The 15,752-nt window shown below is 43.3% G+C and overlaps 1 protein-coding gene across 1 annotated transcript in view; it reads left to right on the top strand.

Annotated features, from left to right (window-relative positions):
* The window catches only part of ift122 (intraflagellar transport 122 homolog (Chlamydomonas)), a 101,277-nt gene that overhangs the window by 44,135 nt on the left and 41,390 nt on the right, over positions 1-15,752 (top strand). Inside the window, exons 13-16 of the mRNA XM_084333611.1 lie at positions 619-783; positions 3,958-4,155; positions 5,635-5,775; positions 7,079-7,132. Coding sequence (XP_084189737.1) covers positions 619-783; positions 3,958-4,155; positions 5,635-5,775; positions 7,079-7,132 — 558 coding nt within the window. The remainder of the gene's footprint in view (positions 1-618; positions 784-3,957; positions 4,156-5,634; positions 5,776-7,078; positions 7,133-15,752) is intronic.

The following is a 15,752-nucleotide window of genomic DNA, read 5'->3' as shown; positions in this document are numbered from 1 at the left end:
CACATTTCATGTTCTTTTTTGACTCTTACTAGTTTTAGCCCTTCACATTTCATGTTCTTTTACTCTTACTAGTTTTAGCCCTTCACATTTCATGTTTTTTTACTCTTACTAGTTTTAGCCCTTCACATTTCATGTTCTTTTTTGACTCTTACTAGTTTTAGCCCTTCACATTTCATGTTTTTTTACTCTTACTAGTTTTAGCCCTTCACATTTCATGTTTTTTTTACTCTTACTAGTTTTAGCCCTTCACATTTCATGTTTTTTTTTACTCTTACTAGTTTTAGCCCTTCACATTTCATGTTCTTTTTTGACTCTTACTAGTTTTAGCCCTACTTATTTTACGTTCTTCTACACTGTAGCGTTTTGTTCCACAAACATAAAGCAACCCTACAAATTGAATATCTTATTATTATTAATAACTGTTGTAACTCCCTCGGACATACAAAGTCTTGTTACTGGGAGAAGTGAGAAGAAAGGAGCGGCTTACCGATGCTCTCGTCTGATTGGTTGCCCACCTCTGCCCTCGTCTGATTGGTCACCCACCTCTGCCCTCGTCTGATTGGTCTCCCACCTCTGCCCTCGTCTGATTGGTCCCCCACCTCTGCTCCTCCTCTGTAGATCCTGAAGATCTTCGTGGACAACCCGTTCGCCATCACTCTGCTGAAGCAGTCGACGTCGGTGCGCTGTCTGGACATGAGCTCCTCGCGGAGCAAGCTGGCCGTGGTGGACGAGCACAACACCTGCCTGGTGTACGACATCAACACCAAGGAGCTGCTCTTCCAGGTCAGCGGCAGGGGTCAGGGGTCAAGGGTTAACCCTTTCACTGCCGCACCACCAAACGGTTAACCCTTTCGCTGCGACAATACACAGAAGGTTATAACCCTTTCACTGCCACACAACAGCAGGTTAACCCTTTCACTGCCACACTACAGAAGGTTAACCCTTTACTATCACACTACCGACGGTAATCTTTTTGTAATAAATAGATCAAATATGGTGTAAAGTGTTTAAAAATTCAGAAGAGGATATGGTATTGGCCTTAGTTGGTTGAGGCACTAGGACACACACACACACACACACACACACGCACACACACACACACACACACACACACACACACACACACACACACACACACACACTTCTTTCGGGTTGAAGGTCAATTGCCCCATTTCACTATTACATTCCTATGTAAACGGCCTGTCTCGTGGAGGGGGATTTAGCTATTTTTGAGTTTACAACCTCTATCACTGAAATTAAGGCAATTGGTCATAATTTTCCAATTTACAATGTAGGTAATTTCCACGAGGCTCTTGTCTTTCAGTGAGAACAAGTGTCATTTAACCCCATGACATGTTCTGTTTACATCACTGTAATCCAGTTCAGCGCTAACTGTGTGGAAGTAGTTTTCCTTTGCATCAGATAAGGGCAGTGTTGGATGCTTTACTCAAAAAAGTAATGTATGCTGCATTTATATAGCAGCTTTTATCCAAAGCACTTTACAATTTGTTCCTCACATTTTACCCAACAAGATACAAGATACCTTTATTGCCACACAACCAGGTTGGTGGTATTTGTGATCGGTACAGAGTGTATTGAGCTCTACAGTACATAAAACTGGAACATGGATACATAGGGCAGCATGTGGTAGTCTACACCCTCCCCAGGCCGACAGTAGGGCAGCATGTGGTAGTCTACACCCTCCCCAGACCGACAGTAAGGCAGCATGTGGTAGTCTACACCCTCCCCAGGCCGACAGTAGGGCAGCATGTGGTAGTCTACACCCTCCCCAGACTGACAGTAGGGCAGCATGTGGTAGTCTACACCCTCCCCAGACCGACAGTAGGGCAGCATGTCGTAGTCTACACCCTCCCCAGACCGACAGTAGGGCAGCATGTCGTAGTCTACACCCTCCCCAGACCGACAGTAGGGCAGCATGTCGTAGTCTACACCCTCCCCGACAGTAAGGCAATGCACGCAACCACCAGGAAGGGAATTGGCATAACGACTCAATTGGGGGATGGGAGAAACATTATAGAAAGGCAAATAAATATTAAGAAAGCAGACGTATTATTATTACTGTAACGCATACTAGTAACGTGTTACCACCCAGTACTGGATAAGGGCACATGGTAATGAGACTTCCTGTGTTTTTACAGAACGAGGGGTTGTCCCAGCACTGGTAAAATGTTAGATACGGTACATAATGCTCTTTCTGCAGTTCAGCCGTGACGAGAACCCTCCCTCTTGAAACGAGCCGTTCAAGAATTGCAGACACGATAGGCGTAGTTAATAACGTGCGTGTTTTGAAGAGATCTTGATAAAAATCCATGTGTACAAAATGGCGGCCCGCTCGTAAATGTTCTCTTTTCTACCTAAAGTTGAACCGAGGATATGATTTTCCGACAACATTACAACAACGGTAGGTTTTTGATATGCTATGGCTGGATCTTGAGTCATATTTGATCTGCAACGTCTAGGTTAATTGCTTCCATTTTCATTTAATTAAAACAGCACTCAAACAGGGGTATAGAGGCTGCTAAAATAGTGTTCTTTCTCCCAGCAAAAAGCTTCAAAGACATGCTTCTGGGACCTGTATTAACTTGTTGAAATGGACTCAAATATATCCCCTTTCATGTATTTTGTGACCATCTAAATGGTAAATGCATTTATATAACAGCTTTTATCCAAAGCGCTTTACAATTCTTTCCCTCACATTTGACCCATTCACTCACACATTCACACACCAACGGCGGAGGCGACCATGCAAGGTGCCGACCTGCTCATCGGGAGAGGTTGGGGGTTTAAGTGTCTTGCTCAAGGACACTTCGACACGCTGCCGGTAAAACCTCTGGATTATCAGACGACTGCTCTACCTCCCCGGCCACCCAGTCGCCCCTAACCATCTAACCAATGCCGATCTTCCATATTCATTCCTGGACGCGTGAAAACACTTAAGGCAACGCACTTGTGCTTCCGCATTGCTCTGATTGGCCCACTGACCCCACGTGACGCTATGCTCGTTTTCGCCCCCCCCCACGCCCGTAACGCAAGCGAGCCTTGTAACGTTAAGCGACCTACTCGTCGCGGAAATGTAATGTTAATCGGCGGAATGTACATATTTATCAAAACAACTACCAGATTCACTCTACCAGCTTCACTCATAAACGTTTTATATGCTGTTATTTCGCGTATCGTTATGGGTTTGAATCACTGTACATTGGGGGGGGTTGATTCACTGTTTACACTCCCCACTACATTCGTCACTCAGTTTTAACATCGACGATTAGCTCAACTCGTTTGTCAGCTTGCTGTGGAGCCTATGGTCAGTTGGTGACAAGTTCGAATCACTTCAATTATTTTTCTGCAACATATCCACTCTTGAACAATGGAAAAACTCCTTTTTCGCGTATTTACAAATAAGAGCAGCTCTGAAGGCTCGCGGAGATGAACGTTATTTCGATTGATATGAATAGCTAGTTACGTTTATATAGAGAGATGATAAATTAATTAAACTTAAAAAAAATAAGGAAAAAAAAATTGAAGTGATTCGAACTTGTCACCAACTGACCATAGGCTCCACAGCGAGCTGGCGAACGAGTTGAGCTAACCGTCGATGTTAAAACTGAGTGACGAATGTATAATTTACACTTGTGCCAATTGCCTACTTATTATCAAGCTAGGTAGTGTGCGAGCGTTGCTTGATTAACCTGCGTGGTTATTATGTAGGGGGGGATTACGAATGCATAAAGATGGCGGCTTTGTGTTTATCTGGAGAGCCTGCAACGAGTGACGCGTCTACGCTCGGTGCGTAGAGCTGCTGCGATTCATGAAGGGAGAGCGCTGGCCAATCGGAGCAATGCGGAAGCACAAGTGCGTTGCCTTAAGTGTTCACACTTCCTGGACCTTATTTCCCCTCTAACCCTGCCCCCCCATCTCCTCCCCTTCCCCCCCCAGGAGCCGAATGCTAACAGCGTGGCCTGGAACACGCAGTGTGAGGACATGCTGTGTTTCTCTGGCAGTGGTTACCTCAACATCAAGGCCAGTAACTTCCCCGTGCACCAGCAGAAGCTCCAGGGCTTTGTGGTCGGCTACAACGGCTCCAAGATCTTCTGTCTCCACGTGTACTCCATGTCCGCTGTGGAGGTTCCTCAGGTGAGAACAGCCAGGTCCGCTGTGGAGGTTCCTCAGGTGAGAACAGCCAGGTCCGCTGTGGAGGTTCCTCAGGTGAGAACAGCCAGGTCCGCTGTGGAGGTTCCTCAGGTGAGAACAGCCAGGTCCGCTGTGGAGGTTCCTCAGGTGAGAACAGCCAGGTCCGCTGTGGAGGTGCCTCAGGTGAGAACAGCCAGGTCCGCTGTGGAGGTGCCTCAGGTGAGAACAGCCAGGTCCGCTGTGGAGGTGCCTCAGGTGAGAACAGCCAGGTCCGCTGTGGAGGTCCCTCAGGTGAGAACAGCCAGGTCCGCTGTGGAGGTCCCTCAGGTGAGAACAGCCAGGTCCGCTGTGGAGGTTCCTCAGGAATAGCAACGCATGTCCCCTTTAAAACATATTCTGTACATTCACTCACTCTGTTTTATTGCTGTTAGAACACTGGTCGCACTGTTTTACATTGTTTTATTGCTGTTAGAACACTGGTCGCACTGTTTTACATTGTTTTATTTCTGTTGTTAGAACGCTGGTCGCACTGTTTTACATTGTTTTATTGCTGTTAGAACGCTGGTCGCACTGTATTACATTGTTTTATTGCTGTTGTTAGAGCGCTGGTCGCACTGTATTACATTGTTTTATTGCTGTTGTTAGAACGCTGGTCGCACTGTTTTACATTGTTTTATTGCTGTTGTTAGAACGCTGGTCGCACTGTATTACATTGTTTTATTTCTGTTGTTAGAATGCTGGTTGCACTGTTTTACACTATTTTATTTCTGTTGTTAGAACGCTGGTCGCACTGTTTTACACTATTTTATTTCTGTTGTTAGAACGCTGGTCGCACTGTTTTACATTGTTTTATTGCTGTTAGAACGTTGGTCGCACTGTTTTACATTGTTTTATTGCTGTTAGAACGCTGGTCGCACTGTTTTACATTGTTGTATTGTTGTTAGAACACTGGTCGCACTGTTTTACATAGTTGTATTGTTGTTAGAACACTGGTCGCACTGTTTTATATCATTTTATTGTTGTTAGAACGCTGGTTGCACTGTTTTACATTGTTGTATTGTTGTTAAAACACTGGTCGCACTGTTTTACATTGTTTTCTTGCTGTTGTTAGAACGCTGGTCGCACTGTTTTACATTGTTTTCTTGTTGTTAGAACGCTGGTTGCACTGTTTTACATTGTTGTATTGTTGTTAGAACACTGGTCGCACTGTTTTACATTGTTGTATTGTTGTTAGAACGTTGGTCGCACTGTTTACATTGTTTTCTTGCTGTTGTTAGAACGCTTGTCGCACTGTTTTACATTGTTTTATTGTTGTTAGAACACTGGTCGCACTGTTTTACATAGTTTTCTTGCTGTTAGAACACTGGTCACACTGTTTTACATTGTTTTCTTGCTGTTAGAACACTGGTCACACTGTTTTACATAGTTTTATTGTTGTTAGAACGCTGGTCGCACTGTTTGACCCTGTCCTCTCCCTCCCAGTCTGCGCCCATGTACCAGTACCTGGAGAGGAAGATGTTTAAGGAGGCCTATCAGATCGCCTGTCTGGGCGTGACGGACAGCGACTGGAGGGACCTGGCCACCGAGGCCCTGGAGGGACTGGACTTTGACACGGCCAAGAAGGCCAGTCACACACGCACACACAGAGACACACACACACGCACAGAGACACACACACACACACACACACACACACACACACACACACACAGAGACACAGGCACACACACACACACACACACGCACACACACACACACACACAGACAGAGCCACACACACATGCACACACACACACACAGAGACACAGGCACACACACACACACACACACACAGAGACACACACACACACACACACAGAGACACACGCACATACACACACATACACAGAGACACACACACACACACGCACATACACACACATACACAGAGACACACACACACACACACACTTATGCACACACATGCACAGAGACACACACACATGCACACACACACACACACACACACACACACACACACACACACACACACACACACACAGAGACACACACACATACACACACATACACAGAGACACACACACACACACTTATGCACACACATGCACAGAGACACACACGCACAGAGACACACACACACACACACAGACACACACACACACACACAGAGACACAGGCACACACACACACACACACACAGAGACACACACACATGCACACACACACACACACACACACACACACACACACACACAGAGAGACACAGGCACACACACACACACACACGCACAGAGACACACACACACACACACACACACACACACACACGCACAGAGACACACGCACAGACACACACATACACAGAGACACACACACACACACTTATGCACACACACGCACAGAGACACACACACATGCACACACACACACACACGCACACACGCACAGAGACACGCACAGAGACACACGCACAGACACACACATACACAGAGACACACACACACACTTATGCACACACACGCACAGACACGCACACACCACTTATGCACACACACACACACACACACTCATACACCCTGCCTAACCTGTCTACACTGAGAGACACTCACACACGCACGCACGCAGCACGCACACACACACACACGCACGCACGCACGCACGCACGCACACACACACACACTCACCCTGTCTAACCTGTCTACACTGAGACACACACACACACACACACACACACACACACACACACACACACTCACCCTGTCTAACCTGTCTACACTGAGACACACACACACATATGCGTACGTACATACAATTAATGCCATTCCCAGCAGTAGGCTACTGCTTTCTCATTACATATCTCCCCCACTGCCCAAGAGACGGTGATGAGATATTCTGAACGACATCCGCTGTGTTCTTCCATCCGCAGGCCTTCATCAGAGTCCGAGACTTGCGCTTCCTGGAGCTCATCAACAGCATCGAGGTAAACCTCTCTCCTCTGGAAGGAAGAACAATCACTTTCCAATTAGAATCAAAGTCAGTCTGATGAGAAGTGGGTACCAGGTAGGGATGCACCGATCCGACTTTTTTCAGTCTTGATACCGATACCTGGGCTCTGGGTATCGGCCGATACCGAGTACCGATCCGATACCCATTGTTCAATTAATAAACTGTGTGCCTCACTGTGTGGAAGAGACTGGGATCATTCTTTTTGTGCAAGGCAACATCAGGCTTGACTTAAAAAACATTACTTTCCTAACTTAGTGAAACTAAATGTAACAAATTAACACATAGATATAAATGTACTGAATTGTTATTTATTATTTTATTTATTATTATATTATAATAAAAAAATATATATATATAATAATTAATCTGATCTTTTATTTTTAATTTCTTTTATACCTGATCCAGCTATTTTAGTCATATCGGGGCCGATATCCGATATCAATATCGGATCGGTGCATCCGTAGTAACGGGGACCAATAAGATCATTTATCAAGTTTTCTTAGAAAGTATTCTATTTTCGTTCTTAAGCACAGAATTTAGAATGTATGCACGCACAAAAAAAACTGGATTTATCACACGTGCGTACACAGGTCCTACGCACACCTGTCTTGATAAATATCACCTTGCTCCTAAGCTGGAGCTTGTGCACTGTTTTAAGTATTTGCATACCAGAACCGCCCCGATTAACCATATACGGTAATGGGCCACCCCCATGAAATGTGAAAAAGTGGACTAAGCCGAGGGAAGCGTGTTGTACATGGTGACGTCGGATATTATATCTATTAACTTCCTAAAAGACCATTGCTGCCTGGACACAGCAAACACTAATAAAGACCATTAACCACTGTTTTGCCGTTGCCCGTTGGTGTCATTAATGCATGCTGGAATAAGAATGCCTTTCTTCATTTATTTTTAATATTAATAATTATTATATTACAATAAAAGACAGCTCAGTCTTTTAATACACACATATATTGTACAGTAACGTCAAATAAATACGTACAGTCCCCGCTGAAATAAAGGTTCTGCACGCACGTACCAGCAGTGATCTACAGCATAAAAGATAGCCACTTTATATACTATTCTGGGTAGATAATTCATCTGTATCGCAACAGAGTCACGGATCTGGTCGGGGCAGGTAGCATTATGTCAGGAAAATCTTTATGAAATAAACAAATGTGAATTAAAGAATTTAAACGAAGTTTAGCATATTAAATCGTTTTATAAGCTTATAGCTTTTTTCGTGCTGATTTGAGAAGGGTCCAGCTGCAGAGCCGGAGAGCAACGCTCTCAGGGCCAAGATAGCACTTATACTATTTTGAGAGAGACAGCAGAGAGACAGACAGCAGAGAGACAGACAGACAGACCTTATAAATAAATTTGATTTGATTTGATTTGACAGACACTGTTCCACTGTGTGTGTGTGTGTGTGTGTGTGTGTGTGTGTGTGTGTGTGTGTGTGTGTGTGTGTGTGTGTGTGTGTGTGTGTGTGTGCGTGCGTGTGTGTGACGTCTCCTAGTAGAGACTCAGCCCCCCCCCCCCCTCCCCCGCTGGACCACCTCCTAGTAGAGACCCCCCCCCTGGACCAATTCCCCCTCCTCATCGCAGCCGGTCGTACAGTCTCTACTAGGAGGTGGTCCAGAGGGGGGGGGGTCTCTACTAGGACTCTAGGAGGTGGTCCAGAGGGGGGGGGGGTCTCTACTAGGAGACTAGTAGTCACCAGTGATGCCACTAACGCGTTACTAAGTAACGCGTTATTGTAATCTGATTACTTTCCCCCGAAAATAGTAATCTAACGCGTTAATCTTTACAAGCCAGTAATCTGATTGCAGTTACTTGTTCAAGTGGCTGTGCGTTACTATTTCGTTACTATCTCATCATAATGCAGACGGAATGCAGTATTTTCTTTCGTTTTCGACAGTCAAATATACGTTTGGAAAGCTTTTCCTTGTATTGGGGAGTGACGTCACAGCACGCAAACTCGCGTGTTGAGCCATGCTGGTGGGCGCGGCTGTTATTGTTATTATCAGGCTGACCTGCGAGCTACAGTAGCAGGGAGACGCTCGCGCTCGTAACGCTTCCTTGCACTGGAAGTTCACTAGTCTACTTAACGTTTGTGTAAACTAAGCCGGGTGAAAAAAACATTCACTTTGCGGAGGAAACAAAATACTGTCTACCGCATATGGAATATACAGAACAGCACGACCATCGACTTCTACAGGACTCGGAGTCGGAGCTGCACCAGCCAAACAGTATGTTCCACCTTTGAGTTAAACATCTTTTGCTTGCACTATTCATGAACATGGAACACCATACTGCAGTATGTAGGTTGTCAGTAGCACACTGACAACACTGCAGTATATATATTCCCTCCCCGCCGTGTGTATATTTCCCTCCCACCCACCCACCCCCTCCAAATGTACAGTCCCCTCCCCATCATATGTATATACTCTGTCAGGATCTAGGGGTAACAGTACTGTATATTTGAATACCGCTTATGTCACAAATGTATCAGTACTAAATACCTATATGTCCCTATGCCATAAATGTCATGTATGTTGTGTATGTCATAAATGTCTATATGAATTGAAAATGGGGGACCCTGATGGAAACAAGACAAACGTCTTTCTCTGGTCTGCATCCCCTTAACAATTGTATGTATTGAGCCGTACTGTATTGTACCCATTCTGCAATCTGTTAAATAAAGTTTTCATTCATTCATTCACACAATAATAAATAATAATAACGTAGAACCAGATCTGAATGGGGCAGGCCTCAAAGGTAGGCTACATATCAGCCTACATGTGGTGTTATTGACCATTTATCTTTTGTGAAATCTATAGATCTATAGATAGGCCTACCTGCCCTATTAGTACATTTTACTCAAACTGAGTACATTTTACTAAATTTTTTTTGTCATTCTTATGTTGTGGCAGCAGCAGGGGGACGACTTCGTAACCTAGTTACTTTCAAAGTAACTAAGTTACTCTGATAATCAAGTAATCAGTAAAGTAACTAAGATTACTTTTTAAAGGAGTAATCAGTAATCAGTAATCAGATTACTTTTACAAGTAATCTGTGGCATCACTGGTAGTCACACACACACACACACACACACACACACACACACACACACACACACACACACACACACACACACACACACACACACACACACTGTGGAACAGTGTCTATCTGTCTGTCTGTCTGTCTGTCTCTCTGTTGTCTGTCTCTCCGGCTCTGCAGCTGGACCCTTCTCAAATAAGCACGGAAAAGCTTTTAAGCTTATAGCTCCAATTTGGGTCCCAAATTGCGGTACAAATGAAGGAGGTGTCTCGGGTAGTGGACTCTAGTTAATATTATGTTCTCTCTGCAATTAGACTGCCCCTCATTCATTCATTCATCCCTATCTGATGCTATCTCTGAAAACAGTTCCTGCGGGCGCAGTCAGTGCATCCGATAACGCTACTGTATATATAAACCATATGCTGCATTCATTCGGAGAGAAAGACCTATTCCACATGCTATTTAGGGTTTGACAATAATTACACTACTATCGTTATTTCACAATGAACTATAATGAATTACGGGGGTCATACAGAACACGTCAGTCAAGCTTATTTCCGCATTGAAACTAATGCATGCAACTGATGAGAGCTATGCCGTCCGTCTGCAGTCCCCATATTCTACCGCTGGGCGCCAGGTACGCATGGTCTGACCTGTGCTTAAATATACGCACAAAGTCAAGCACAAGTTCAAATTGATAAATCCCACACTTTGCTTAGAAATGATCGTACGCACGGGTTACGCACATATCTGTGCGTACGCCACGTTGATAAATGAGGGCCCAGGTCTGTTTGAACGGGGAGTCGTCTGTATTTCTGTCCTACGTGTCGAGTGAAGTGATCCTTGATGAGTCCTCTTCTTCAGGGGAATGTCATCGTTTGTTTTATCCCGAGTCTGAAGTCAATGGTAAATGACTGACGATACAGAATGGTTCATTTGGTCAAAAGGGACAGTTTTGTGATAGAAATAACGTCTTCCCCACTTAGACCGGCTTCTACGCACGTGCCACCTTGCCACAGAGTCCTCGGTTACCACGGCAACCACTCACTCACTGCAATTTCCAACCTTTTGTCAGAGATCGCTATTCATTTTAAACATCTTTATAAAAACTCACATTTCACATCGAGAGATGCAGTGAATTATAATCGTACTCGATATAAAATCACATCTGCGTTTAATTATTATGATGTAATATAATATGTTTTTAACATGTGGCGAGTAGTCCCGTCGCCACTGCCGTGGTTAACCCTTTCACTACCACGGTTAGCCCTTTCACTACCACACTACCAAATAGTTAACCCTTTCACTGCGACAATACAGAAGGTTAACCCTCTCACTGCCACACAACAAAGGGTTAACCCTTTCACAACCACACTACAGAAGGTTAACCCTTTCACTACCACACTACAGACGGTTAACCTTCTGTAGTGTGGTAGTGAAAGGTTAACCTTCTGTAGTGTGGTAGTGAAAGGTTAACCTTCTGTAGTGTGGTAGTGAAAGGTTAACCGTCTGTAGTGTGGTAGTGAAAGGGTTAACCTTCTGTAGTGTGGTAGTGAAAGGGTTAACCTTCTGTAGTGTGGTAGTGAAAGGTTAACCTTCTGTAGTGTGGTAGTGAAAGGGTTAACCTTCTGTAGTGTGGTAGTGAAAGGGTTAACCTTCTGTAGTGTGGTAGTGAAACGGTTAACCTTCTGTAGTGTGGTAGTGAAAGGGTTAACCTTCTGTAGTGTGGTAGTGAAAGGTTAGCCTTCTGTAGTGTGGTAGTGAAAGGTTAACCTTCTGTAGTGTGGTAGTGAAAGGTTAGCCTTCTGTAGTGTGGTAGTGAAAGGGTAACCTTCTGTAGTGTGGTAGTGAAAGGTTAACCTTCTGTAGTGTGGTAGTGAAAGGGTTAACCTTCTGTAGTGTGGTAGTGAAAGGTTAACCGTCTGTAGTGTGGTAGTGAAAGGGTTAACCTTCTGTAGTGTGGTAGTGAAAGGGTTAACGTTAAGGGAGAACTCCCGCAGTGACCCATCTCCTCGTGTTAGACCGTCTCTGGCAGAATACGCTGAGGATCAAAGTGTTTTGTCATGGAAAAAGGAGAACAGGGCTAATAGCTTTTAATCAGGGGGGGGACGTGCTGGCCAGGCCAGGGGAGACTGGACCTGACATCATCAAAGGGAGACTGGACCTGACATCATCAAAGGGAGACTAGTCCGATCAGTCACACACGTACTGCCTGCCCTCATTATACATTTATTACCGGGCTCTCTCCACTGGCTAGTGCTGCTGACACAATAACACAGAGAGAGACCTGTGTCTTCATGACCTCCGCTGATCCCATAACACACACACACACACACACACACACACACACACACACACACACACACACACACACACCTACACACACTACACACACCTACCTACACACCTACCTACACACACACTTACACATACTACACACACACACACACACACACACACACACACACACACACACACACACATACACACTCATACTCACACATGCACACCTACACACACCACACACACACACACACATACACACACATGCACACACACACACACACACACTCACACACACATATACACACACATATACACACATATACACCATACATACACACACACACACACACACACACACACACACACACACACACACCATATACACATATACACATACACACACACATATACACTTACACCAGGGTTAGAAAAACAATTCCAGGGCTTTTTTTGCCCCCTTAATTGATTTTCGGGTTTTTTGTTTTTCTTCCGGGGCACCGCATTTTTTTGATGAAAATTAACAAAGATTATAAAACATTGTCGACACTTTTTTTTACAGTCTTCGTCCCTATGTTGATAACGTAATGTTAATGTCTCCATATATAGGGCTCTACGCTAACCTTTTTCGCAAGGAGCACATGTGCTCCTAAATAAATTTAAATAAATAAAATCTAAATAAAAATTTAGGAGCACACAGAAAAATTAGGAGCACAGTGAAAATTGTTGCTCTGGTGGCAAACATGTTTCCCCTCTTGGATTAAGAAATAAAACATACCATACCATACACATATATACCGTTACTTCCTGTCATTGGCATACTTTATTTTTTACTAACATCTTAGTGCCTCATTAGCCTAGGGATTAAGGATACATGAAGTATTAACTACACCATAATAATATTGAGGTTTTGATCCATAGAAAGGTCTATGCTACACAATTTCAGTTAGATTAGATTTAATGTCCTTTAATTTTGCACTCATGACATTAGTTGCTTGCCGTTTAATCACATCGAAAGACCCCCCACTTCCTCCCAGACACCCATTCCAAGAGCCTGTTCGCTTTCCAGTCTCTCTCTCTGTCTGTGTTTGTATCTCTCTCTGTCTGTGTGTCTCTCTCTCTGTCTGTGTCTCTCCTCTCTCTCTCTCTCTCTCTCTCTCTCTCTCTCTCTCTCTCTCTCTCTCTCTCTCTCTCTCTCTCTCTCTGTCTCTCTCTCTCTCTTCTCTCTCTCTCTCCTCTCTCTCTCTCTCAGCAGCTTGGAATGATGGAATCATCCATGATAAATTGACTTGAATGAACTAACATCAACACAAGTGACCAACAAGAGCGGATAGTTTAGTCTAAAAAACGATCGGTAGCATTGTTAGCTGCATGCTAACGTCAATGGAGTATGCCATTATACAATATAGCATTGTGGCTAGAAGCTAACGTTAGCTCACGCTACTTAGCCAGCAGCAAAACTGATGATATCGCGAGCTATCAGTAGTTAGATAACATTAGAGACAACGCTGTGTGTATTAAACAAAGGTGAATAGATGACTGGGCCATTTTGTTTAATGCTTGTTAAGTTGAAAGAGGAACTCTGAGCTAACAGGGCTGAATCCTGATAGCTCACGTTAGCCAGCTGCTCATGCAATCGGTAATGCTAGCAGAATGAATGGATGTAAACTTTATTTAACATATTGCATATGGGTACAATACAATACGGCTCAATACAACAATTGTTAAGGGAATGCAGACTGTTGTAGCTTGGACTGGGGTCCTTATACAATAACTTGACAACACATGGTAGCTGAAGCTATTTGGGACACGGAGCTCTGTCCCAAACACACACACTGTTGTCACCGGAAGGGCACGCAGATGGTATCTACTGCGCATGGGCGTTTTCGCAACAACTGCTCCGTGCTGACTACACGCTGTTGTCGACTTGTTTTTTTGCGTATCTCCAAACGCAAACACATTTTGCGTTTCAGCCGTATCCACAAAAAAACGCCAAAAAACGCATTTCTGTGTAGATAGGACATGAAACGTCGTCAAAACGTATAAAAAAACGCCAGGAATACACTAGTCTACCATAGCCTAAGTATTACTCTCCCCAAAACCAAGACTTCTCCCCAAGCAGAAACTATTTATGAGTAACGCATACCTACTCCCATTATGGGCGGTAAGTGTGTACACAAAGTTAAAACACAGATATACACATTCTCTCCTCAAGTAGATACTGTTTTTTTTTGGGTTATCAATGAATACATTTTTTTTACATGTATTAACTCTAGAATTGCCACAGTTATCTACAATAGCAACGATAAAGAAGTGCCAACCACATATTATTATAATAATTCATCCAGTTTTCTTTTAAGTGTTTTGGTTAATCAGAGTGTTTACCAATCGTATTATCGTATTTTTTTGTTCCAAGTGTTAATTTTGATTACATCACTAACAAATAATAAAAGAAAAAGACATTTAATCAGATTAATCACTTTATTCAAATTGAGGATTTAGTTTGAGGATATAAAATTTAATAAAAAAAAGAATTTGAATAATTTTTTTATAAATAATTTTTTATTAAAAACGAAGGTTTGAACGTCCGTTCGAAAACCCTGACGAAGTTTGAATCACTTTATTCAAATTGAGGATTTAGTTTGAGGATATATAATAATTGTTTATTTTTTATTTTATTTTTAAAATAAAAAAAATAAAATTTAATTAAAAACGAAGGTTCGAACGTCCGTTCGAAGAACCCTGACGAAGTTTGAATCCCAAAAACAGGCTTCGGGGACAGCCTTACCAAACATTATTATTTATTATTATTCAAATGTGATGTCACAGTATGATGTCATAATAGTCCATTCTAGAACATTAATGTCACAGTATGATGTCATAATATAACATCTAGAACATTTGTGTTCTATACAATTCTCTCAAGATCTCATTGTGCATCTTGAGACAGGTAGATAGACTGTCTGTCCTACAACACATAGACTGAAACCTGCATTTCTCAACCAAGGTGCCTTGCCTACCGTTAGCTGTGGAAAGGTGAGTGTCCACAACAGCTAGCTAGCTGTTCTACTTGAATACTGAATGTTAATATCGAATCAGACAATATTGAATACTGAATGTTAATATTGAATCAGACAATATTGAATACTGAATGTTAATATCAGACCATATTGAATACTGAATGTTATTCAGGTTGACAGTTGACATCATTTGACAGTTGACAGGGGCTGGAAAGTTGATTTAAA

Source organism: Notolepis coatsorum (assembly GCF_963971535.1).
Source record: "Notolepis coatsorum genome assembly, chromosome: 17".
Lineage (NCBI taxonomy): Eukaryota > Metazoa > Chordata > Actinopteri > Aulopiformes > Paralepididae > Notolepis > Notolepis coatsorum.
This window is presented reverse-complemented; position numbering and strand designations above follow the sequence as displayed.